Raw genomic sequence first — 25,842 nt, 5'->3', positions numbered from 1 at the left:
CGCGCCCGCCGGTTCCTGCCGCTAGTCCCGGCTCTGTCGCGCCCCGCTCCGTTGCTATGGCGCCGGTTGCCGCGGTGACGAGATGGCGGCTGCTACTGGTGCTGAGCGCCGCTGGGTTCGGGGCCATGGGAACCCCGAAGCCCCCCAACATCCTGCTCCTGCTTATGGACGACGTGAGTGCGGCCGCCCGTCAGGCTCCCACGGACGGCCATGGGTGGAGGAGGGCCGTGGGGGCGGCCTGGTGGGGGGAGCCCTGACGGGCCTAGGGCTGGGGAGGGCCGTGGTGGGGGAGGGCCATAGGGGAGGACATGAAGGAGGGCCGTTGGCACCCACCGGGGCCATTAGATCCTGGCCGTGCCGTCAGCGGCCGTCCTCGGGTAAAGCCGGACTAAGGTAGTCCCGTCTAGGCTGCCCAGGGAATGAGTCCTCCTCCACTGTTCGTGTCTCCCACTCCAGAAGGACAGAGGGGCGCCCCAGACCAGTGCCTCAGCACTCCCTGGGCACCTTGCCATCCCCCCCAATACTGCCTCCGGTATCTGGGTCAGGGAAGGGTTGCAGAGGTCCCACCTGCTGTGAAAGTCGCTCTTCTCTGCTCTTGGCATCCAGGACGTGCCCTGCCTGGAGCAGTTGCTGTCTCCCTGGTCAGGCTGCTGAGGCTGGCTGAGAATTCTGGCCGTAGGTCAGGTTTTTCTGAGTCTGGGAAGACTTGAACCAGGGGGAGTACCTGCTGCCGGGCGTGTGTGCAGCCCCAGGCGTGTGGTCACTCTGTTCACACTGTGGATCAGCCCTACAGAGCATAGCAGGATGCCTGGCACGGGACTGGGCTGTTCATTTGTCTCTTTGTGACTTTGTCATCCGTGCTCTTGATCCACAGAAGCTGGGAGTGAAATGGAGGTTCTGAACTTAGTGTGAGGTGTCAGGGTAGAGCAGGGCCCAGAGGGCAGGCCCGGGCGCTCGATGCCCCTCCCGTCCTGTTACCTGTCCTGGCGTCCGCTCCTCAAACCCTTGGAACGACCCTGCCGCGATAACAGAGCTTCTGTGTGACTCGGCTGGTAGCAGAGGTCCTTGGAGAGCTTCAGGACCGGTCAGCGGAGAGGCCGAGGCATGGTTAGAGAGGAGTATTCGGCATGGCCCTGACCTCTGGGGAAGGCCGAGGGGCTGGAGCTTGAGTTCCATCACCGATGGCCGGTGATTAAATTGGCCCTGCCTCTGTAGCGAAACCTCCACGAAACACTAAGGAAGGGCATTTGAGGGGTTCCAGGTTGGTGAACTCACAGGCTGCTGGCGGTGTCACTTCCCACTCCCCTCCCCTCGTCCTGGGCATGTCTTCTGTCTGCTGCTCCTGAGTCACATCCTTTATGACAAACTGGTAATAGGGAATATGGCAGAGACCCTGGGGGCGCCTGGGTGGCTCAGTCGGTGAGGCACCTGACTCTTGGTGTCAGCTCAGGTCTTGATCTCAGGGTTGTGAGTTCAAGTCCCGCCTTGGGCTCCACACTGGGTGGGGAGCTTATGTTTAAAAAAGGAACAGTCCGGGGACTTGTGGCTGGCGTCTGCAGAGGGGCCGGTCCGTGGCACCGAGCCCCGGCCTGTGGGGTCTGACGCTAGCTCCTGGTACTGGGGTACACCTGGATTGCGGGAAGTCGAAGAAACGGTTGGCGTGGAAGCCCCCCCCCCAGTTAGAGTCAGAAGTGTTTCCAGTAAAAGTTGCTCAGTTTCCCCAAAAGGCCAGCAGAGAGCCTCACCGGAGCCTTTGGACCAGGGCCACAAGCCTCGCACGGCCACCGGCCATCCTGGCGGGTCAGCGCTGAGGAGAGCTGCCTGTGACACACTCAGGCTCCAAAGACTTAGTTCAAGGAAATGAGTGTAAAATTTCTCACTTAATAACTTCATTATTAAAATAACAGTTTCTTGAGGGTTCTTGGGTAATCCTGAAAGATGCTAGACGTGCACCCGTAGTTCGCTACCTGGGGTAACAGCGAGCGTGCTTCCCTAATCCTGTCAGTGTGCTCGGAGGGGGCTGCTTCTGAAGCAGGCCCTGGGCTCCTCAGGACACCCTGTCCCGGTGGCTGCCGGGGAGACCTTGCCTCCGTAAACAACACGTCTTGGACGCCTGCACTCTTCTGCAAGCTGAGCCCCGCGGAGGCCGCTTTGAGCAGTCTCCTTGCGAAGGCCGGACTCTGCCGACCGCTCGGCCTTTCCGATTCCTGCCCTCTCCTCCCGGCCGCAGTGGCCGCGGCGCGTACAGCCAGCTGCGCGCTTCCTCAGCAGCGCCGAGAGCGTTTCCCGTTGAAGGTGTGTTGAGTTGATCATATTTTGGGTACACAGGGTTAAAATACATTGACTTTCCTTCCGTTTCTTTTTGTCTTTTCGACGGGTCTGCTGGAACACGCAAATGTACACAGGCGATCGTATTTCTGTTGAAAGTGTTGGTTCAGGCCCACGAGGTCCTGAGTGCTGGTGCGTAACCAGCACCGGGGGTGTTTTTCTCGAGGGGGGCTTTGTGGGGGGGAGGGCCAGGGCTGGGCCCGGGCGTCTCTTGTGCAGGCTCCTCCTTGTGGCTTTGGGGTTGTTGGACAGCTGAAATGGGAGGAAGTCTCGAAGGCTTTTGCCATGGTTGGCAAACAGAGGTTAGTTTGGACTTTTTGGTGACAACTGACGGAAAACACACTCACAGTGACTTGGGCAGAAATTGAAACCCTGGCTCTCCTGTTAGGCCAGGGCCAGGGGGCTTTGGTTGGGTGGGGGGAGCTTCGGGCCGCAGGGGCTTCTGCCCGAGGGGGATCCAGAGACCCCTTCCCCAGCTGCGCCTTCACCCCCACTGCCAAGCACAGTTGCAGGGGCTCTACCTTGATGGCTTGGGTTGTCCCCCGGAGCCGGGCTCACTGGGGAGGGCCAGTTCAGGGGGCAGGATGGGGGCAATGATGATGGGGCTTGCCAGCCCCTTGGCGTTCCTGGGTGGCACCTGTCAAGGGCCAGGACGGAAGCTGTCTCATCGTTCCTCGGTGTGTGCTCAGGACCAGATGGATGCCCCACAGATGTGTGTTGAATGAGTTTAGAAGATGCTGAAAACGGTCTTTTCAGAGGAGCTGACTTTTCTCCCTTCTCTACAGCTGACGGGGCTGGAGGGTGGGCAGGGGATAGAGGCCCACTCCCGAGCTCCCGGGCGCAGGCTGTGTCTCGGTTCCTTATCTGTACGGCAGGAGTGGGGGTGTGAAGTCGGGCTGCAGAGCAGCGGCCCCTGTGTGACTGTGACGGGCCTGTCAGGCAGGGATGCCAGCCTGAACTGCCGGAGCCAGTCAGCGGACCGTGCGAGCCCTTTGATGTGTGTTGATGCTAGTCTGAGGGCCTAGGAGGACCCCTCACAGCCAGCAATGAGCCCCTCTTGCTCTAGAGTCTCAACTTCGAGGGAGAGGAAGGGCGGCGCCCAGGAAGGGAAGTGAGTCTCACGGCCTCAGCGATGGCAGGGGTGCCCTCCGCCTGCACTGTGGGCTGCTGGGTCCGGCCCTGACCATGCTCTTGGCCCCCTCCCGCCCCCCTTGATTGGGGCATATGGGTCCTGTCCCTGAATGTGCAGCTTCGTGTGGGGCCTCGCAGACTCCTGTCGCTGCTGAGGGACATCGTCCCTTTTCTGCCCCCGGGTTTAGCCTCCGTCCTAACTGTGGCCACGCCTCCCTGGGAGGGGTTCTTATCCCATGCCAGCGCCCGTGGCCACCAAACAGAAAAGCTGTTTCGGACACTTCAGAATAAACCAGGCCCAGAGGAATCCAGAGCTGAAAGGCCCAAGGGACCGCCTGCTGGGTGACTCAGGAGAGCGGTCAGGGGCCTGCGGGGTGCCAGCACTTTTCTGACAGCTGTGTGGGGATGTCTCGTGGCATACAGACCTAGTATCACTGGCTTAGATGGGCAGGTCCGTGGGGTCTCACGGGCTCAGTGCACTGTGCAACCATATACAGTCCACTTCAGGGCATGTCCATCGGCCTGAGAAGAAGCCCTGTGCCCCTTGGCAGGCACCCGCCTCCCCTCCCCCAGCTCCCACGATCCCTCTCCCGACCCTGGACCTGCCTGTTCTGGTGCTTCATGGAAACGGAACCCCACAACACACGGTCCTTGTGTCTGGTCCCGGACCTCAGCGTCCTGTTTCCCGGCGAGTCGGTGCTGTGCTGTTCTCTAGCCCAGCCGTGTTCCGTGTGCGTGTGCTGCCTCCGGGGGCATCAGCACTGACCACAAGTAGGAGTCTCCCGCCCCAGTTCCGGAGACCAGAGTCTGAAGTCAGGACAGCAGCAGGGCCAGTGCCTCCTGAGGCTCTGGAAAAGGGCCCTTCCTGCCGCCTCCTGCTCTGGGGGCTCCTGGCGGTCCTGACGTGTGGCCGTGTCCCTCAGCCCCTGCCCTCCCACGGGTCTCCTGTGTCTGCGCCCTGCCTCTGCGTGTTCTTGGGATGGGAACAGCAGTCCTTGGATTTGGGGCCTGTTAGTCCAGTGAGTCTTCATCCAGGCTGATTGCGCTGGGAGTTCCTTTTTTTTTTTTTAATAAAGATTTTATTTATTTATCTGACAGAGAGAGACAGCTAGTGAGAGAGGGAACAAGCAGGGGGAGTGGGAGAGGAAGAAGCAGGCTCCCAGCGGAGGAGCCTGATGTGGGGCTCAATCCCATAACGCCGGGATCACGCCCTGAGCCAAAGGCAGACGCTTAACGACTGCGCCACCCAGGCGCCCCACTTTTTTTTTTTTTTAAAGTGGGCTCCACCAGCAGAGAGCCCCACGCGGGGCTTGAACTCATGACCATGAGATCAAGATCTGAGCTGAAATCAAGAGTCAGACGCTTAACTGACTGAGCCACCCAGGCGCCCCTACATCTGTGTTTCCACAAATACGAGGCCGTGTATAGGTTCTGAGTGGACATGACATTCAGCCCAGTGCTGCGTGGACAGACCGCAATCTGCACGTCCAGCGAGCGGCTGTGGGATGCTGGTGCATTTGCTCTGGGCTGTCGTCGGTCATGCCCCCGCGGATACTCGTGTAGTTGGTATAGCCCCTGTGGTGCTCGTTTCCTGTTCTTGTGCATAGACCTGGGAGTGGAACGGTGCAGCGGTGTGGCCGTGCTGTGTTTCGCTTGGTGGGGAGCCTTACCACTTATTTTCAAACCTAAGTTTGCACAACAGACTTCTTTGTGTGGCACGTAGGTTTGTGTTCTGAGTGGCCAGCTCCCCGTGAGCCGGAGATGCTGGCGTCGGGGGCTGAGGAGGAGGCGAGCACACGGGCATCTCCACTAAGCAGGGTGCACACAGCCAAGCTGGTTGATGGCGCTCTGCGGGCCCACGTCTGGCACCGGGGTGTGGTGGGAGCTCTGTGGCTCATGGGGCACAAGGCAGGCAGCTCCTGGCTTATCTCTCACGTCTCCCCCAAGACAAAAGGAGGTTCATTCCACCTCTCCATGCTCTCTTCTGCAGATGGGGTGGGGTGACCTGGGGGTATATGGAGAACCTTCCAGAGAGACCCCGAATTTGGACCGGATGGCTGCAGAAGGGATGCTTTTCCCAAACTTCTACTCAGCCAACCCACTGTGCTCACCATGTAAGTTGGGGCTGGCCCATGGGCACAAGGAGCAGGGACCAGGACTCAGGCTCCACCCATCTTCCTTCCAAGCGAGCACCAGAAGGGCTGGCAGGCGGGTGCGGCCCTCACCCTTCCCCATCGGGGCCCCAGCACATTGGGGCACCCGGACTCCATGCTGTCGCAGGCCACCTGTGGCATCTGCTTTTCTTCTTTCCTGGAGCGGAGCGGCTGTGTGTGGTTCAGGACAAGCTCCCCCTCCTCCCAGGACAACCGCTTGTGCTGGGGAGACCCCTTACGTGCTCCCCCAAGGAGGAGAAGGAAGGCCGGTGTTGGGGGGGCGGGTGGAAGCTGTTGTGCCAGGTGCTCTGCCCACCAGGCTCTCACTCTGGAGACGCCAGGAGGAGTAGGACCATCGCGGAGCCGGCCACGTGTCTAGCGTGGGATGGCGCGCTCACGACGTTTGTTCCCTCCGCATAGCTCGGGCAGCTCTGCTCACTGGACGCCTGCCCATCCGCAACGGTTTCTACACCACCAACGGGCACGCCAGGAACGGTACGCGGTGTGGCACGGGAGGCCAAGGACGAGAGGGGCCCAGGGCGGGGAGGGGGCGTCTGCCACTGTTGTCACGTGTGAGCTGGCTTCTGCGGGCCAGCTCAGTGAGCGCCCACTTGGTGCCTAGGCTCAAAGGCTCTATGTGGGTTGTAGCGCGTCATTTAGAGCAGGCCTCCACCAAAAACAGTGCGTCGTGAGTGGAGAGGAAGGTGGGCTTAGTGCTGGTCTTCTCGGGGACTCGGTAGCGAGTCCAGTCTCCTTCCCGGCTGCTCCTTTGCCAAGGATGCCTGGACGGGCACCGCTCACTGCTCCTTCCCTGCTGCCGTCCTGTCCCTGGAGCCGCCCAGCATCTAGGGCTCAGGACGGACAATGTACCGGGACAGTTGTGCTCCAGAGGAGCCAGCAGAGGGAGCCGCTCTGTGTGCGCACACGGTGCACGCGCTGCTTGCTCTTGCAGCCTATACGCCGCAGGAGATCGTGGGCGGCATCCCGGATGGGGAGCACCTCCTGCCCGAGCTGCTGAAGGGGGCCGGCTACGCCAGCAAGATTGTGGGCAAGTGGTGAGTCCTGACACTCCTGTGGAGTATGCACAGCTGGTTGGCGAGTGCAGGGGCTCTGTCTGGTGAGGAAGCGAGGAAGCAGCCTGGAGGGGAAGGACAGTCGCTCGGTGTGGGATCGTCAGGACCTCGTGGTCGTGACCACAGAGGCTCACATTGTGCGTGTGCGTGCCGCTGTGAGCACGTTCGACGGGGGTCCCCAGGTGTGCAGCCCCGGAGGGCAGATGTGAAGGTCACGTGTTCTCTCCTCCGTTTCCCGAGCTGTGGGGCTCTGGGAAGAGAGGAAGCCCGCCCTCTCCAGGGTGCCTTTCCCGATGTCCAGCCCTCCTTGCCTCTCCTTCCCTGCACCGTGGCCCCTCTGCCCTTAGCTCCTCTGCAACTTGCTGGCACTGCCTTCTTGAGGGCGAGCGCCCCGTGCACAGCACAGTAGTCACAGCCGTGGGAGATCCGCGGCAACCAGAAGACATCCTCGGAGAATCCTGGGGACCTAGGAGCCTCCCAGTGAGTGCTTTCTCACTCCTGAGTCTCGTCGGGAGCCGTCCTGCAGAGCAGCGCTCGGAGGAGCTGGTGGCGGAGGAGAGCTGCGGGGGTGCTTGTCCGCACAGTCCTGGGCAGTGCCCGGAAAGCCTGGAGAGACTGGCAGAGGCCGGGCGCGAGGCCAGGCAGGGCCGTGTTTGGGTGGAGCCCACGGAAGGGAAGGGCCCTGTGATGCCTGGCCCGGCCGCTCTGCCCTCGGTCCAGCAGACTTCCTGGGTGGGGGTCCCAGTCTCAGTGGGGTCCCATCACAGGGCTGTGGACTCCCCTGACTTTCTTCCTCCCAGCCCAGCACCACAGAGCCAGACTTCCTTGGCTGGAGCAAGTCTGGGGGTGGGTGGAGCCTGGATTTGAGGGAGAGCGTGCGGCTGCCCTGGCCCCAGGGACGCAGCCTGCTGCCCTCTCCAGCTCACCTGCAGGTGGCGCTGGTCCCGGTGCTGTTTTAGGATAAACATTCTGAGTTGACAGCTTAGCATAAGCAGGGCTTTGTTCACTGTTTGTACTAGGCAGAGGCCATGCGAGCTGGTGGGTGTGGGTGTGGGCGTGCAGGAAGGTTGCACACAGCCAGCGTGCCCCCCTCCTGGCCGGTGCTGGCCTGGGGTGTGGAGACATGACCATGCTGGAGCAGCCGGCCCAGTGAGGCGCGACGAGACGTGAAGAGGAAGCACAGAGTGCAGAGCTGGCAGTCAGGCTCCTGCAGAGAGAAGTCACAACCCCTGGCGGGCGGGCCTGCAGAGGCCGGAGTTTGGCGCTGGCTGTGTGACAGTTGAGAGGCCGAGCGTTTGAGAACCAGCCGTGGCAGCCGAGGCCCCTAGAGATGCACGTACTGACATCTTTTTAGACTGTCACCGGGCACCTTGGTTCTGGCCCCATGTGGCCCGGACTCCCCCATTGCACCATGCCGCACCCTCCTTGACCGAGTGACCAAGCACCCAGGGGTCTGCAGGAGCCACTGGAGACCAAGGCCTCCTCAGGGGCAGCAGAGGAGGGAGACTCCGCTCTGGGGACACTGTTTGCAAGCTTGTGTGGCCATGAGAGGCATGTGTGAGCCCACTGCCCCGGGGGGGGTTGCCAGGCTCCAGAAGAGCCCGTGGCCGGAGTGGAAAACCCCCATCTACCTGCATTGTGCGTTCTCAAGGGCAGATGGGTCTGTGTTCAGGGACTGCTAGCCCCTGCCGTGGGGACCTCCTGTGGCAGGACTGACAAAGGGAGGGTTGTGAGGGGTGGAAGTGCTCGGCTCCGGATGCCCACAGTAAGAGAGCCTGGGCTGGGGAGCAGCTTGGCCGGTGTCACCCTGTGGGCAGGCCCAGGGCGCTGGGTCAGTGAGCAGCCTTGGCGGGTCCTGGCATTGTCCCAGTCTGTGATGAGGCCACGCCAGGGCTGTCAGCTCACCCAGGGCCCTCCGGTTGTCTTTTGGGGCATGATTATCTGTAACTGGGAGAGGAGGCTCTTAAAGACCTTATCCTGAGAGGTTGATAACTACCTCACTGGGACATTGCCTTGCTCACAAGCCCAGAAAAGGCTGAATTTCCAGAACCATCCTTTCAAATGAAAAAAGGAAGCAACCAGAGCACGGAGGTGGGGCTGTGCTCAAGAGTTCTGGGTGGTTTTGGCAGGTTTGAGAGAGCTCACCAGGTGTCTTCCCAGAGCGCCTCCCAGCACTCCAGAGGGATGCCTGAGCATTCCTCTGCGGCTAGGACCCTCAGCTGTGGACTGGGGTGGGCGGGGTCCCGGTGCCCGCCTGGAGGAAGAGGTCTCGGGGCCCCTGGGGCTTAGCATGGGAGGGACACTTGCTTCCTGAAATGTTCTGTGAAGGCTATGAGTTGTCCGTGCTCAGGACTTTGGGGTGCCCCTGAGCAGGGATCCCTAAAGTGTCCTGGGTTCCTGTTTCTAGGCATCTGGGCCACAGGCCTCAGTTCCACCCCCTGAAGCATGGATTCGACGAGTGGTTTGGATCCCCCAACTGTCACTTTGGACCTTATGACAACAGGGCCAGGCCCAACATCCCTGTGTACAGGGACTGGGAGATGGTCGGCAGGTAACGGGTCCCTTCCCTCCCCACTCTGAAGACAGCTGAGCCCAGCCCTACCCTCTGGTGCTGCCCTAGGAGCAGGACGGAGGTTCTGGGACTGCCTGCTCGCCAGTGCTGGCATCCCAGTGCACCAGCGTGTGGCTCTGTCAGCTGGTGGTTCTGCTGCGGCTTAAGGGGACCCACGGCTTAGGGGACCCCTGCTTAGACGACCCATGGCTTAGAGGACCCCGGCTTAGGGGACCCACGGTTTAGCGGACCCTGGCTTAGGGGACCCGCGGTTTAGGGGACCCTGGCTTAGGGGACCCCGGCTTAGACGACCCGTGGCTTAGAGGACCCCGGCTTAGGGGACCCACGGTTTAGGGGACCCCGGCTTAGGGGACCCGCGGCTTAGGGGACCTCGGCTTAGACGACCCGCGGCTTAGAGGACCCACGGCTTAGAGGACCCTCAGCTTAGACCTGCGGCTTAGGGGACCCCGGCTTGGGGGACCCGCGGCTTAGAGGACCCACGGCTTAGACGACCCGCGGCTTAGAGGACCCCGGCTTAGGGGACCCACGGTTTAGGGGACCCCGGCTTAGGGGACCCACGGCTTAGGGGACCTCGGCTTAGACGACCCGCGGCTTAGAGGACCCACGGCTTAGAGGACCCTCAGCTTAGACCTGCGGCTTAGGGGACCCCGGCTTGGGGGACCCGCGGCTTAGAGGACCCACGGCTTAGACGACCCGCGGCTTAGGGGACCCTCGGCTTAGAGGACCCTCAGCTTAGACCCGCGGCTTAGGGGACCCCGGCTTAGGGGACCCGCGGCTTAGGGGACCCCAGTTTAGATGACCCATGGCTTAGGGGACCCACGGCTTAGGGGACCCCGGTTTAGACGACCTGCAGCTTAGGGGACCCGAGGTTTAGGGGACCCGCGGCTTAGAGTTGCTTCTTGAGCCACACCTGAAGGAGCTTTTAACCTTGAGAAGGTTAGGAATATGGTGAGAACCAAAGAGCCTCCCCAAACGAGGTGTGTTCCCGCAGCACGGTGTTCAGCTTCTGAGGTTCAGTTCCCGAAGCCATGGGCAACACTGGGCTCCAGCCCCGAGGCCGTGTGCCTGCACCAGGCTGGCCTGTGGGCCATGTGCTCAGAGCTTCCATGGGAGCCCGCCAGGGGTGCTCTGCTGTCTGAGCCAAGTGCCTCCACGTGCGCCCGTCTGGCCACGGGCCTGCCTTCGCGGAGCCTGCATCGTCGCCCCCACTGGGGTCAGGCCCTCGTCTGTCTCCAGCTTCCTTTGGCTTGATTTTCCTTCCTTCCTTCCTTCCTTCCTTCCTTCCTTCCTTCCTTCCTTCCTTCCTTCCTTCCTTCCTTCCTCTTGTATTGTTTTACATTTTTGATGGAAGTTCTGGTGTATCATGGGCCAGAAAGCTCGGTCAGGCCCTTACGTTTTCATAACAGCCTCGTTGAGAGCGCGCGCCCTGTCGGAAGTGCAGTTCGGGGGCTCCGGGTGACCTTGCGGTCAGCTTAGAGCACCTGCGCAGGCCCGTGAGCTGCCGCCGGCCCTGGGTGACCGCAGACCTGCCTCTGCCAGCCTCCCTCTGTCCTCGCACGTTGCTCCTCCCAGATTGGGGGGGTTGCCGTGGCGCCTGGTGCTCGACAGCCCCGTGACCTCCGGAGCAGTGCCAGCTTCGGTGTCATTGGCACACGCGTTCAATGTTTCCATCTTTCTTGGGAACGAGGCCCTAACTTCGCTTGTGGAATCATGGAGAAGGAGGCCTTCTTGGCCTTCTGAAGTCTGATTTTTGTCTGGGTCTGTGTTGTTTTCAGATATTATGAGGAATTTCCGATCAATCTGCAGACTGGGGAAGCCAACCTCACACAGGTGTACTTGCAGGTGACGGAAGTGTGGGCTGGGCAGGCCCGGGTGGGGGAGGCCGGCCGCCAGGGCACACGAAGGTCGTGTCTTCCCCTCAGGAAGCTCTGGACTTCATGAAGAGGCAGCAGGTGGCTCAGCGCCCTTTCTTCCTCTACTGGGCCATCGACGGCACTCACGCACCTGTTTATGCTTCTCGGCCCTTCTTGGGCACCAGCCGGCGAGGGCGGTGAGTCCTTGGTCACAGAGACAGGGACCCCCACCTGGAGGTTCAGCCGTGCTTGATTACCTCCAGGGACAGGGCACTCAGTGCCATTACGTCCTCAGTTACCCTCACAGAAAGAGAGGGCAGCACCCGTGTTTCCCCAAAGCTGTCCATCAGCCCAGCCTTTGTGAAAGGAGGGTTGCAGTGGTGTAGTTGGTTACGTCCTGGATTAACTCTGGGAACTGGACTTTTCCTCCCCTCTTTTTTGAATTCAGCCAGTCTGGTGTGTTGTCCATCCCCGAAGTCGTGACTTCACTGCTCACTGATGCCTTTTCTCCCATAGGTACGGGGATGCTGTCCGGGAGATCGACGACAGTGTTGGGAAAATCCTGAGCCTTCTTCGGGACCTGAGGATCACAGAGAACACGTTTGTTTTCTTCACGTCTGACAACGGCGCTGCCCTCATTTCTGCTCCCAAACAAGGCCAGTGTTCCAGGCACCCTCGCCCCACAGATGGGGCTGCCCTCGGGGCACCAGAATGTCAGGCTCCGTCAGGGCCGCTCAGCCACCCTCAGTAGAGTGTGACGGGGCCGGCCTGGAGCCCTGTCCGATGGGGGAGATGCCCGCTTCCTTCCTGGACCCTCGTTCAGTGGGAACAGACCGGGGAGTGGCCTGGGCCCAGTCACACAGGAGACTGGCAGGGGCGACCCACCAACACCCACATTCCATGGAGCATTCTCCACCCCTGGAAGTCTAGAGCTTCTCCACACCTCGTGGGAAGTGGTGTCTTGGAGGGCAGGGGCCCGGCCGCCACCCCAGAGTGCTGGCTTGGCCCCAGGGAGGGGTCCTCTGCAGGGCTGCGAGCCCCTGGGGCTGCTCAGCAGGCTCTCAGGCTATTCCACCCTGTGGCCTGTAAGGCCCCCCCACACCATGGTGGCACGTCTCTTTGTCCCATTTTCCTTTAAGGTACTGGGGCTTCAGCAGGGTCCTGAGTCAGAGGGCTCTAGAAGGAATGCCACGGGGAGCAGGAAACCCCAGGGGGACAGGCCTGGGTCGGGAGGTACTGGGGGAGCCTGCTGTTGGGGGGGAGCTCCTGCAGCTGCTGTTCCGGGGGGCAGATGGACTCAAGCTGAGAAGGAATCACGTTGGTGACAGAACAGTTCAGTCTGGGCCTGGCTGGTCCGGGGCCCCAAGGGGGCCATGGAGTGCCAACCCCCGGCTCGTGGAGGGACCTCGTCCTCATGCAGGCTCTCTCCGTACAGCTGATGGTCCCAGAGGGGAGGGCGGGACCCTCTGTCTCCCTCCCAGCAAAGGCCCCCGGCCCGGCTGGGTGCTGCTGTCCCTGCTGTGCCTGCCCACCTTGGCGCCCTGAGAGCCCCCCAATGGCCAGCCCTCGCTGGCATCACCAGCCTCCCAGGCCTGGGCTTCAGTGTTCCATCTTCGTGCCTAAAGTATGGAATGGTTCACACGCACGAAATCCACACCTAGTTTTGAGAACGCAAATCCATATACTCGCCTCACAGCTCGCTACATGGAAGTGGACAAGCAGTGGACCCTCGTCAACACCTCAGCTCCGTGAAGCCCCAGAAGGAGCTGTGTCCATCCTCCTCGCTGTTCCCTTCAATTCACTGGCGCGTGCATTCCGTCTGTGCCTGCTTGTAGCCCTGACGCGTCCTTCGCTGGTGCTCTTCCCTCGGGCTCTGCCTGCACTAGCACATGGAGGGGGGTTCTGGTCCTGCGTGGGAGTGAGAACAACCCCTCTCCCATTTCTCACGGGGGCCGGGGTTGCGGGAGCCCCAGGCAGCCGGCGCTGGCGGCAGCAGGCCACCATGTGTCCTGCTGAGGGACCTTGCCCTGGGCTCTGGGAGCAAACCGGCCTGGCTGGGGCTGTGTGCCCTCCGACACTTCCCACACGTGTGGTTCCGAGCAGGACTTCTCCAAAACACAATCTGCCCCCTCCCCCATGGAACACCCCGCCAGGGGACCCTGGCGTGGACGCATTTAGTTAGACTCCCAACCCTATATACACGGGACACTTGAGGACACTATGTTTAAGTCACACGGTCCCTGCAGGCACCCGTGAACCCCACTGAGCTGCTCTCCGGGACCTGTGTTGTGGCTCTGGCTAACAGTGGTGGTCACGTTCTCCATTTGTGAGCGGTTGCGCTGCCTTATGGACACAGCGTTACTGCCAGACCATCTCCAGGCGTTCTGACCTTGAACTTGAGGCCTGAACTCTGTGGCTGGTCCTTTCAGCAGCGTCACCCCTGAGGGGCCAGGAAGGTGTGACAGACGGACCCCTCCTAAAAGCGAGTGGCCAGCGGGGTGGGTGCCACCCTGGGGACTCGGGGTAGGCGTCTGATGCGTGACGACTCTGTCTCCCTAGGTGGTAGCAATGGCCCCTTTCTGTGTGGGAAGCAGACCACATTCGAAGGTGGGATGCGGGAGCCTGCGATCGCGTGGTGGCCCGGGCGAATCCCTGCGGGCCAGGTGAGTCACGCCAGCTGCTCGAGGAGGTGATAACTCCCAGCTCCTCCACACCACGAGGAGGCTGGTGAAGGGCAGGTGGGGCAGGCGCCTGGACATCGGGTGGTGTTAGCTGCCATCAGAATACGAGGCTGCCTTGTCAGTGAATGTGGCAGTCCTGAGTTCAACGAAGTTAAGCGGGTTTCATTCATCCAGGACTTGTCAGAACCTTAGTGTGCTAATGGACATCACGAACACCTGGAAAGCACAGGGCATGCTGAGTTTCTAAGAGCTTGTTTGGCCATAAAGTATGTCTCCCAGGCCACTGGTTCCATAGGCGCACTCTCAGAGATAGCAGCCCTTTTCTACCCCTCAGAGCCCCTTGCTTTGTCCTTCCTTCCACCAGGAACCCATAGGTAGGGTCTTCTCTCATGGGGCATCTCAGTTCAGACTCCTGATAAATACGGGGTGTCAGGGCTAATGTTTGGAAATACTCCTCTCGTGGTCTCTGAACTGGTCTCTCCCAGAGCATTGGCACAGTGCGGCCCTCATAGCAACACGAGGGACATCGATTCCCCTGTGGTTTCTGTCATAATTGCCATACTCAGTGGCTCACACAACACCTTCGTCCACTCAGGCTGGAGGTCGGGAGACCGACCAGGCCTCATGGGCCAGGCTCACAGCATCCCAGGGCTGGTCCCTTCTGGAGGCTTCAGGGGACGAGCCATCTCCTCGTCTTCCCCAGCTTCTCGAGGCACCCACAGCCCCTCTCTCCATCCTCCAGGCCAGCAGTGGCCAGTCAAGTGTCACCTCGTCCCTCTAACTCTGGCCCCCCCGGCCACTGTCCACAGTCAGTACCTTGTGGTGACCCTCGTCCCTCTAACTCTGGCCCCCCCGGCCACTGTCCATGGTCAGGACCCTGCGATGACCCTCATCCCTCTGACCTTGGCCCCCCGGCCACTGCCAGGGATCCAGGATCAGCTCCTGTTTTAAGGTCAGCTGCTTGGCAGCATTGACTCCCTCTTTGCCATGTAGGGAAACATAGGGTCTGGGGATTGGGTCGTGGACCTCAGTGGGGGTGCGTATTGTTCTGTCTGCCATCACTGTCACCACCACCATCACCACCACCACCGTCATCCTCATCACCACCATCATCATCACCATCACAACCATCATCATCACCACCGTTACCATCACCGTCACTTCCCTCACCATCATCACCATTATCATCATCACCACCGTCATCACCATCATCACTGTCATCATCACCACCATCATCACCATCATTTCCCTCACCATCATCACCACCATCATCATCATCACCACTCCCATGCCCATGTTAGCAAACTGTTGCCCAAGGAGAGGAAGTCGCTTGTCAGGACCACTAGCTGTCAGGTGGCAGAGCTGGGAGCAGACCCCAGGCGTGGGGCATGAGCCCACTCTCCTCCCATGGCTCCCCCCAGCTTCTCCCTCTGAGACAGCCTCCATGGGGACCTCTCTCCCAGGGGAAGGCCCCAACCTTCGGGGCCATCCTCCTCCACCCCTCATCTGCCTGGCTCCTCACCCCTCTGGGCCCTGCTCCCTGGAGGAGCGAACGTACCGATCAGAGCTGTGTGGCCTTCCCTGCATTGTGTCCCACGGCACATGCTGAAGTTGACCTGACAGGCTCTGAGGCCTGTGCCCTGTGATGACTCTGGGAGGACTTTATGTAACCTCTCCGTCATCTGCCCCCCCATGCCTGGCAGGGTGACTGTTTCAGAGTGGAATCTTGGAAGTGGTGGTGGCACCAGATGGACTCCCACGTGCCCACAGCAGGCCGATGGCTTTTTCTTAAAGATGTTATGCATGTTGAGAGTTTCTGTCCTCCAGGAAGTTTCTCTCTGTGCCCCCAGCTGTTCTGTGCTGATAAGAACATCAGATATCCTGTCGTACCCCACCATGCCACCCACACGACAGTCTCTCCTCCCATTTTTTCTAGGTAGTGAAAATATTTGGATTTCTTGTTTTCTTTTTCTTTTTTGTCCAAAAAAAGTGGCAAGGGAGAGAATTCATGACAATAGTGCCATTGGCCACCTTCTCCTCCCCTCTGCAAACCTTCGCAGAAGGTTTAAATCAAACGAGGCCTTCCCGTTCCCCCACACTGGGCTGCAGACCAGCGATGCGAGCAGCCGTGGCCTGTGTGCTCCATGTCCACATGGAGTTCTTCATGTTGGGGGAGTGTCACGTGATCCCGCGGTGTCTCTGAGGGGCCCCTGGGGACTGGGAAGCGGTGGCTGGAGGTCCCAGCCAACAGCGTGCACACAGGGGATTCCTGCCTCGCCAGGCCTGCCCACAGACTCTCCGGGCTCCCCACTGACCCGGCCCCCACCCCAGATCCAGGCCACGGACACTGCGTGGCGGGATGAAGGAACCCGGTGGGCTCCAGATGGCGCAGAGCTGCGTGCAGAGAGCAGACGTGCACCCTGGAGACCAGCACGCGGCCCTTTGCCAAGAGCACGCCTTTCCTTAGGCCCGTCTTGCTGTTGCGTGGAGTTGCACCATTCAGTTTGGGCTGGGGTAGTCTCTGGCATGACAGTTGCCTGTCCCGTCCCCCCTACTCCCGTCGGCCCCAGCCAGCTGCCCCTCCTCTGTGCTGCTCCAGGCCTCGCAGGTCATCTTTCCGCCTGTGCTCTTACCTGATTTGGGAAGTCCACAGTGCCTCGGTGTTACAATATTGGTGACAGATGGGCTCGGGGTGCCAGCCTCGGCAGGCCGGACCCCGCTGGCATCCTGCTGCACCCTCTTCTCACCTCTGCCTCTTTCTGATTCGCAGTCACCACAGAAATGAAGGCTCAGAAATTGCGGGTGGAACAGTTTGAATGCCCACTCGGCCCTGAGCTCCCAAAGCCACTCTTCCAGGGAGAGGGCTCGTCCCTCCCTCGCAGGGTCCTGAGGCATGAGAGTTAGTGTGGCGGCACCCCCCCCCGCGTGCCTGCCTGACCCTCAAGGACGTCAGGGGCTCCAGGACAGACTGGAGCTGGGTGAGACTGCAAACGCAGGGCCCAGAGGAAGGTGCCAGGCCAGGATATGTGCACCTGCGTCCTGTCATTTCAGGTGAGCCACCAGCTGGGCAGCGTCATGGACCTCTTCACCACCAGCCTGGCCCTCGCAGGGCTGGCACCGCCCAGTGACAGGGTGATCGACGGCCTGGACCTGCTCCCTGCCATGCTGCGGGGCCAGCTGACAGACAGGTGGGTTCCAGCCAGGTGCTGGCCTCCTGGCACCAGGTGACAGAGCCAGGCCTGGCTGACAAAGCAGTTTCCTCCCCCAGCTGGCTCGGGGCCGGGGGAGGGCCTGAGGGGGCAAGAGCCCTGGGGCTCCGAGACCATTCCCAGCACCTGGGGCATCAGGGCACATCCAGGCCCAGCGCTCGGGGTGGAGGGGCTGCGGGAGGGAGGACAGACTCCTGCCTGAGTCTCTAGCCGTCCAGACCCCTGGAGCCCGGCCCCGTCTTGGGCCCCACTCCTGCCGGATCCGTTGTGTCCGGACTTAGCTTCTCCCTGGCTTGAGACCAGCCGCTGTTTTGCTCATACAAAACGAGGTTCGTGGGCTGTTCTGAGGGATGTGAATTCTGAAACGCTAAGTGGTGTAGCCTGGGGAGTAGCCCCGCTGCCCTCAGAGCTGCATGCGGCCTCGGCTTTAGGGCAGGGATGAGATAACATCGTTAGGTGTTTTCAACATTGTTTGTTTTTTCGTCTTGAACCCTGGACAAGAGCTCGTTTACTGGGGGGCAGGGGGGGCAGGTGGTGGTGGTCTTAGCAGGCTGTCTGCCCAGAGATGAGGGCCAGAGCTGCTCTCTGCCTGCCGCCAGCTTCACCTCCAGGGCCAAGAACCAAGGGACTGACCATGGGCTCACCTCCCGCAGCCTGGTGGACCTGTTCACCCTTGTCCCCATTGTGAGCCCAGCATGGTCATTTCTGTAACATTTCAGCATAACTGTGCGCCCACAGGTTTCTCATATCTCCTGACCCTTTCCCTCCCTTGCTGACAGGCCAATATTCTATTACCGTGGCAACACACTGATGGCAGTCACTCTCGGCCAGTACAAGGCCCACTTCTGGACCTGGACCAATTCCTGGGAGGAGTTCAGACAGGTAAGGGGGCTTGGGGCGCCGTGGACTCTGCACCCCCACCACCCCACCCTTAGGAGGACACATCTGGACAGAGCAGGCCAGAAGGTGGCCAGGACCAGAGGCCTCTGCGGAGGGCTGGTGGCCACAGGGCTCTCGTGCTCGCCACCTGACTTGTGGGCCCTCAGACTGTGGCAGCAGCCCCTAATCTCTTCCAGAGCACTCGGCAAAGGGCATGGCAGATTGCTGTCCCTGGCCTGCACTTTTAGCACTAGACTCCTCCAGGCCCCCCAGCCCTCCCAGCTTGTGTCCAGGGTCCCTGCACCTGCTCTCCCTCCCCGCAGGTGAGCCTGCCCTTTCTTGAGGTGCAGCCTCAGCTATCCTGAGCACCTGGCCTCCAGTCATCTATTAGGTAGGGCTGCATGTGGTTTGCCCTTTAGGTTCTCAGAGGCTAAGAGATCATGGCACCCAAAAACCCAGAGCCTGGCCGTGTGGGCTTGGGGGCAGATATGTGGCCTCACTTCTCCCACCTAGGGCCTTCTCTGGCCCCACTGTCAGCTGCCCGAGAGTCCAGGTGGCACAGGAGCAGCTGGCTTTCCAGAAGCCACCCCTCAGGCCTCCCTGTGGCTCCCTGGCCCTGCAGGCTCTCGGGGCCTCTGGGGGCAGGGTGCAGTGAGGGCTGACTCAAATGAGCCCGTCCCAGCGCCCCCCCCCGGGCTGAAACCCAGAAGAGCTGGGGGGGCTTCTTTAGAAAGGGTTTTGGGAAAGTCCAGAAGGTCCTGCAGGTGGGGCAGCTGCCTGCCTGTCCTGTCCTGACCGAGTTTACCCTGGGGCGGGAAGTACTGGGAGAGGCCGCTGTGCCGTGGGCGCTCCCGCCCCCCCCCCCAGCTCAAGGGACGCGCGGCTCCCGCTCCCTCAGGGTATTTGTTTGGCACAGCTCCTGAGTTTTCAGGAGATGAAGCACATGATTCTTTTCTCCCCTGTGTGTGGAGGTCAGGGGGTCCCTCCCTGGGAGGCAGCTGCCCGGTAGGGTAGTGGGCTCACCGTCAGGGGTGCCCACACAGCTGTTCCGATGGCCCTTCTCCCTCCAGGGGTCAGTGTGGCCGAGGGAGCGTGTGAAGGTGGGAAGGGCCCCAAAAGTAAGGGCGACAGCGTCCCCACAGCCATCGGCCACTCCCACAAGCACCAGGGGGATGGCAGGCCACCTCTTCCCAGCCCTTCCAGACAGCTAACACGCTAGGGGCAGTTTTGTTCAGAAGCCACGTGGCTGCCTGGCTGGGGGCCACACAGCCGGTCCTGGGCAGGCTCCCAGCCTGAGGGAGAGGCCTGGGGGTGCGTCTCAGCTGGGGTGTGCAGGTCGGTGGTCCCTGGCTTGGGGAATCGCCCCCTTGGACCCTGCTAGCTTCCCAGCTGTACTCTTGTCTCTGGGGCCCGGCCACATCCCAGGTCAAGCTTTTCCCTTCCCCAGGGCTGGCTGACCAGAGAGGGCAGAGGAGGAGGGAGGGACCAGCTTCCCTGTGCCAGCCCGGGGCTCAGCGGGAGTGGGGTACACGTGTGCATGTGACTGCACTTCTGGACTTAGCCTAAGTGCAGGCCTCCAAGGGCCAGGGCTGCAGAGGGGCAGGTGCACTCTGCTCCCCGCTCTGCACACAGCCCTGGGCTCCCAGGGGGAAGGGGCCAAGTGGGGCTGGCCTGGCTGTGATGCCCCATGGGCACGGCCTCCCTCGGGACAACAGCCGTAAGGGAAATCCTGTGCTAATTAGCAGGGTCTTAATTAAGTAGCGCATTTGATTTGCATCCAAATGAGGATTTGTGTGTTCCGTCTAGACCATTAACTGCCAGCATCTTCGTGCTAGAGGTAGTGGGCTCTCCTATTGTCCAATCCGCCTGTGATCTCCAGCACTTCTCCCAGAAGGTCCAGGGTCACCCACTTTGGAACCCACTTGGGCATCCATCATTGGCTGCCCTCTCCATCTTTGATCCTCCTTATTTTTCCAGCCACTGACTCGAGAATCTCAGCTCAGTGCAGATAAGCAGAATTTCCTGGGTTTCTAACCTCCCTGCTTTACTGAAAAGCAGAATATTACCTGCTCCACTGACCAGCTGTCCGTGGCAGACACGGTGGGGGGTGGGGTCAGACACGGGGGGTTGCCTGTCGACCACACTGGCGCCTGCAGAAAGCCTTCCAGTTGCTTGTGGTTGAGAAGCGAGTGGCCCAAGTTGGTCCCCCAGCCCCCAGTTCTGGGGTTCACATGCACAGGTCATGCCACCTCTCCAGACACTGTAAGCTGTGTCCTGTGTTAGCCGAAGACTGGAGCCAAGCTGCTTGCGGGGCCCTGGGCTCACTGGGCCATCAGGATTCCTTCGGGGTACATCTGGCTTCTCGTTCCCAAGTCAAGGAGTACAACAGCCTGTGAGCCTTGGGGACAGAGGTCCAGGCCGTGAGTGCAGCAATTTCAGGAGGGAGCCCAGAGCCATCCCAGCACCTGAATGGTGCTCACGCCACACGCTGACCTCCGAAGCTGAAGCTGCCCCCGCCCCAGAGGAGCCCTGAGGGCAGAGGCGGCCTGGGGAGGGTACCGAGCTGGGCGCATCTGGGGGGCCGGGGCCACACGATCTGCTCTCCTGTGTCCTCGACCAAGTCAGCAGTAGCTCGTTTCAGTCCCTGGTGTTCTGGGCATCCAGGCCGCCGCCATGGGCCTCTGTCTTAGCCTGGCCTCCGGGGTGGCCCAGGAGCCTTCAGGGAGCACTGAGCACAGCAAGGCCACAGGAGGCAGACAGGGTGGGGCGGCTTTGCCCTGGAAGCTACGAGACAGGCTAAAAACAGTTTATGTGTTTTATTTAAGTGGTAGCACTTTTTTTTGTTTTTTTGGTTTTTTTAACATTTTGTTTTTAAACAAATGTCTTGCCCTCAACTTGGGGTTCAAACTCACAGCCCCGAGATCAAGAGTTACATTCTCCACCAACTGAGTCAGCCAGGTACCCCTAAAATATTTTAAATAGATTCACTTCCCCTCCCCCCAAAAGTACAGCAGGGTACAAAAAATACAGACATGATGGCTCCGTGTCCCTGAGGCCAGGGACGTGGAAAAGATGCCATCCTACAGGAGGCCCGTCCTCTGTCGTGCTCAGCCCTGGAACACCCACTCGTGGCGCTCCTGGCATGCGGCATGCCGGAACGCGATGTGCCGGCCTGCCTCGCAGAGCTCAGGGCCACTGCTGTCAGGGCTCCCGGGGCGCGTGTACAGACACACACACAGCCCTCACCGCCCTCCCGGCCTGTCGTTTCAGGGCATTGATTTCTGCCCTGGGCAGAACGTCTCAGGAGTCACCACGCACACACAAGAGGAACACACAAAGCTGCCCCTGATCTTCCACCTGGGACGAGACCCGGGGGAGAGGTACCCCCTCAGGTGAGCCAGGCCACGGGGAGGCCTTTCGGCTGCAGAGAAGATGCTGGCCAGGCCCGACCAAATGCAGGCACTCACTCGGGGCCTGGGTGTCACCAGAGAGCCCCACGTGCCTCTCGAGCTCTTAGAGACTCATGAAAGCACAAAGCAACGCATGGGGGCCTCCTGCCACTGACAGGTGCTCCAGGCCGGTCCTCTGGTGTCGGCCTTGGCAAACTGTGCTGTGCGTGGCCTGCTTTCCTCGGGTGCTCCCATCCACCCGCCATCTGTCTCCCTTTCCCACGGGTCTTGTGACCCCCACCCTGAGCTGCCTTCAGGGATGGCTGCAGTGGGGGCTTGAGGGTCTGGGCGTGGGGTAGACGAGAACCTCTGTGCATGGCAGGCAGCACAGCTTGGAGAGATCCACCCTGGGGCTCCTCCCAGCAAGGCTTTGGGGTGGGGCCTTGCCATGCCATCCAGAGCACTTGAGACGCTTCCCGGGGCCTTTGTCCAGCTTAGAGGCCCAGGACCGTGGGAAGGAACCATATGTGCCTGTGCCCACACCCACCAGAGCCTCACATGTGGTCTTACTGGCGGTAGGGACTTTGTAGGGTAATTAAGGTGTGGGTTGAGATGAGTTGGCCCCACCTCCAGTGAGAGTATCCATGGGAGACACAAGAGGGGATACAGACGCAGGGGAGAGGCCGCATGAAAACGGAGGCAGAGATGGAGGGACCCAACTGCTAAGGGATCCTGGATCCTCCCGAGGGGTGCACTCCTGCCTGGATCTCAGACTGCAGCCTCCAGAACTGGGTCTGAGCCCCAGTCTATGGCCATTTGTCACGGAGGTTCCAGGACACTCAAGTGGGAGCTGGGAGCGCCTTGCAGTTATCACCAGCCACAGGTTTGGAGCCCAGGGCCACGTGCAAGTGGGGTTGGGGATCAGGCCAAACCAGGGGGAGGCTGGGAGGAAGCAGTGTGAGCCCCCCTCTTGCTCCTGGAAGTAACTTCAGAGCCAAGACCCAGCAGGACCATGGGAGCAGATTGCAGGGCCCGATTTCTGGAGGAGCCCCAGAAATCTGCCTTTCTGCCCTCTAGGCTTCCAGCAGCCTGACTGGGCCCAGGGTCACCCAGAACCACACATGTCCCTGTTACACTGGTGCCCGTGCTCCAGACAAGGAGACCTAGGCAGACCTTGCCAATGAGACTGCTGAGCTTAGCTTAAGCCAGTCCTTCCCAGTGCATTTGGTCAGAGAATCGTGGGAAGATGTGACACAGGCCTCGAGACCTGTTTGGAAGAGCTGTCGGGGTGTGTGTGGTGAGCTCAGCCTGCATAGCCCGGTGGAGGGCCTGAGCAGCAGGGCTGACGTGGGAGTGCCGCAGTTGCGGATCCAGAGACCGTGGGGAGCGGGCAGGACCAACTGCTCCTGCTACACAGACTCGGCCGGAGGGACCGAGAAAGTGGGAAGGCAGCAGGAGCCTGCAGAGATCTGAGTCTGCTCGAGGGTGCCCGTGACCCTGATGGTGCCCTCGGGGGTGCTGGCCAGGGCTCAGGCCCTGAGCAGTGAGGCAGGAGTCATGTCTGCTGTGCTCCTGGGGTGCACCGCTGTCCCTGGGCAGGGCCCTGCTGCGCACACAGGGGTAGAGGTGGGGGCCGCTGGCTGGTGGCTTCATCAGGGAGGGATCCCTCACCCCCCAGGCGCCTTCCTGACCTACTTGGGTGGCCTTCCTTGTGGCCTGCCTGGGCCTCCTTCCCTCGGTGACCTGGCACTCTTGCCTCTAGCTTTGCCAGCACTGAGTACCTGGATGCCCTTCGCGGGGTCACCCTGGTCGTCCAGCAGCACCAGAAGACCTTGGTCCCCGGACAGCCCCAACTCAACGTGTGCAACCAGGCCGTCATGGTAAGTGCTTGATACGCCACGGGCTGCCAATGCTGGGAGGGTGTCCCTAGGGCCACGTGACATCTGCACACCCCAGACCCTCACCCACATTCTCGAGCGGGAGCTGTCTGGGGTCACAGAGTTCTAGCAGCTGAGGCAACCATTGGGCGGTGTGGCAGGACACCAGTAAACAGCGTCCAGAGGCTGCTGGGGCCACGAGCCGGAGGCCACTTCCCTCCTCCTGCCCTGGCACAGACCTCACAGGTGTGGCAGGGGGTCGCTTGGTGCCTCTGCAGGTGCGAGATAAGCCACTCCTACGTGGGGTGTGGGCACGCTGGGCTGATGGCCTGAAGGTCCTGTTAGGGACAGCCCTCCTGGAACCCTGCGGGGACTTGCCTGCAAGTCCTGTCCCTGTAATTGAACGTGCCTGTGTGCACCCTGCTCCACAAAGATGGGTGATTGGGTATCCCAGTGTCAGAAGCTTTGGCCGCACCCCAAAACCCACCGGTGGTTTTGAGAGGCGCTGAGCACGGTTGAAGCTGCCAGTGGAGCCCAGCCTGCTGGGAGGAGTCAGTGTGGCGTGGGGGTGTGTGCAAGGGAAACAGAGTCGGGCACTCGGAGCATCTTCCGGGCACTGAGCATGATCATAGGCGGGCAAGGCTGCCTCGTTAGCCAGGGCCGCTGTGGGGGTGTTGTCCACGCCTGGGGCTTTGTGTCCTGAAGCTGCCCACAGAAGGACATTCAGAGCAGAAGCCAGCAGGGCCACCGCCTTCCCTCGGAGGGGTGGTCTGCCTTCTGAATTCACAGCACTGGAGCACAGAGTTCCCCGTGTCAGGACCACCAAGGTGCCTGGGGTCCCAGGAGCCTGAGAGCCCCCATGCCCGCTCCAAGCCCCGTCTTTAATCTTTCTGTGAAAGCGAGCTGTCCCCACCCCCAGCATGCCCTCCGTTAGCAAAAATATGTGGTGCCGGCCCAGGCTGAGGCTCCAGGTGGCAGTGTCCTTTCCTACCACGTGGAGATATAGCGAGTGTGGGGGTGGAGGGACCTGGGTCGGGCATTGCCGCAGCTGGAAAAAGTGGGGGACCAATGCCCCCTTTTCCCACAAATCCCGCAAGTGAACTGAAGGCAGACCAGAGTATTGTGGACCAGCATCCAGAATTGTGGGTGCTGGCTCTCCCCGACCCCCTAGACTGGCAGTCTGGGCCCACAGTCTGTATTCTGCACACACCCTGTCACTTTGCTCTGCCTCCAAGGTTGAGAGCCTTCCTTCTCCAAGCCTGCCGCACCCCAGCAACCGGCCCCACCCTGCCCGGGCAGCCAGAGGCCATGTGATGCCATCCTGGGCAGGAGAGCCCTTCACCCAGGGTTCTTACTGCCCTCGATATTCTGATTCACCAACAGCCTGTGGTGCCCCCTCTGGGGGGAGTGCCCCCACGCTGATTCTGAGTCTCCCTGCCAGAGCGCAGGGACACCCCGTGGGCAGTGGGAGGACATAGCGAAACAAGGAGGGCTCCCTCCTCTGGTCCAGGTGAAGTACGGCCATACAGAGCAAGTGTGGACATTCACGTGCCACTGAAACAGGCCGGCTCTCCCCCCAGCTGACGATCAGAGAGCTTTCTGTGGATGGTCGTGAGCAGGCTGTGAGGACCCTCGTGGGTCAGCCCCTCTTGAAATGTGGTGCTGCAGCAGGGCCGGTGGGTGGCCGACCCACTACGGCTACTCATACCCTGAGGCCAAGGAGGAGATGGGGCGGGGCAAGAGTCTGGCCACTACTGAGCTCAGACGTGCTTAGAGTGACTTCATGTTCTCTCTTAACTCTCACCGGCAGAACTGGGCGCCCCCAGGCTGTGAAAAGTTAGGGAAGTGCCTGACGCCCCCGGAGTCCATCCCGGAGAAGTGCTCCTGGCCCCACTAGTGCCTGCGGGCAGGACTCTGGCCTCAGGGCCGCCTGTGCTGGAAGAGCCCCAGTTGCCCTCTGCCCTCTCCGCACCAGACAGACCTCATCTGCAGCCAACAGCAGGACCTGCAAGGTGTCTCTCAGCCCTCCTGGCCCACCTGACCCTGCCACGACGACCCACAGCCTCACAGCCTCAGAGCTGAATGCTGGCCTCCCCCAGGGCCCTGCCTCCATCGCAGGATCCAGAGGACGTGGCTGCGACTCGAGTCCCGCTGTCACGGTTGGCCGTGCCAATGCTGTATTGGCCCCTTGGGCCTGTGCAGAGGGTCCCCCTGCACCCCAGCAGGGTGCGGTTGTGAACGTGGAGGGGGATCCTGACGCCGGTCGAGGAAGGCCTCCCTGGTCCAGTGGGGAGCTTCGATCTTCCACCTTCCTTAGCGATCCTGACCCTGGTACCCTGTGGGGCAAGTCGGCGCCTCACGGCTGCCCTGCCGACCCTACTCCGCTGGGCTCCTGGTGTGGCCCCGCGCCAGGAGCCTGAGCAAGCAGGTGTAGACTCCAACCTCGTCGTCCCTGCCCGGAGGCATGTGTAGCCGCCTTCCGTAGAGGGGGTTTTCCGGTCTCTGCGGTGGTCGTGACGCCAAAGCCGCACCGTTGAAAAGACTTGGGAAATTATGAAGGAAAATTTTAGAATAAAGGAATGGGCATTTGGGTGTTTTTTAAGAGCTACATTTTGCGGCAGTCGACGGAGGGGGAGGGGTGCGCTGGGGCGGTGTTCGCTCTGTCCGGCGCCGAGGCCGCCGAGCCACCGCCCCCCT

General features: G+C 61.1%; 1 protein-coding gene across 2 annotated transcripts; it reads left to right on the top strand.

Moving 5' to 3' along the window:
• The first annotated feature begins 22 nt into the window (after positions 1–22).
• GALNS (galactosamine (N-acetyl)-6-sulfatase) lies at positions 23–25,749 on the top strand. Of its 2 annotated transcripts, XM_034672618.1 has the most exons (14): positions 23–173; positions 5,450–5,573; positions 6,033–6,107; positions 6,565–6,667; positions 9,093–9,236; positions 11,033–11,099; positions 11,180–11,307; positions 11,627–11,766; positions 13,670–13,773; positions 16,843–16,979; positions 17,780–17,882; positions 21,150–21,271; positions 23,031–23,148; positions 24,956–25,749. In XM_034672618.1, exons 1-14 carry the CDS (start codon positions 57–59, stop codon positions 25,040–25,042), a joined length of 1,569 nt encoding a protein of 522 aa, XP_034528509.1. In that variant the 5' UTR covers positions 23–56; the 3' UTR covers positions 25,043–25,749. The 2 variants fall into 2 exon arrangements, with proteins under 2 accessions (XP_034528509.1, XP_019648230.2); XM_019792671.2 differs by lacking the exons at positions 23–173; positions 6,565–6,667 and having other exon boundaries at positions 5,527–5,573.
• Positions 25,750–25,842: the final 93 nt, after the last annotated feature.

This window comes from Ailuropoda melanoleuca, chromosome 12 (assembly GCF_002007445.2).
Source record: "Ailuropoda melanoleuca isolate Jingjing chromosome 12, ASM200744v2, whole genome shotgun sequence".
Classification (NCBI taxonomy): Eukaryota; Metazoa; Chordata; class Mammalia; order Carnivora; family Ursidae; genus Ailuropoda; species Ailuropoda melanoleuca.
The sequence above is the reverse complement of the archived record's forward strand: the minus strand, read 5'-3'. Positions and strand labels throughout refer to the sequence as shown.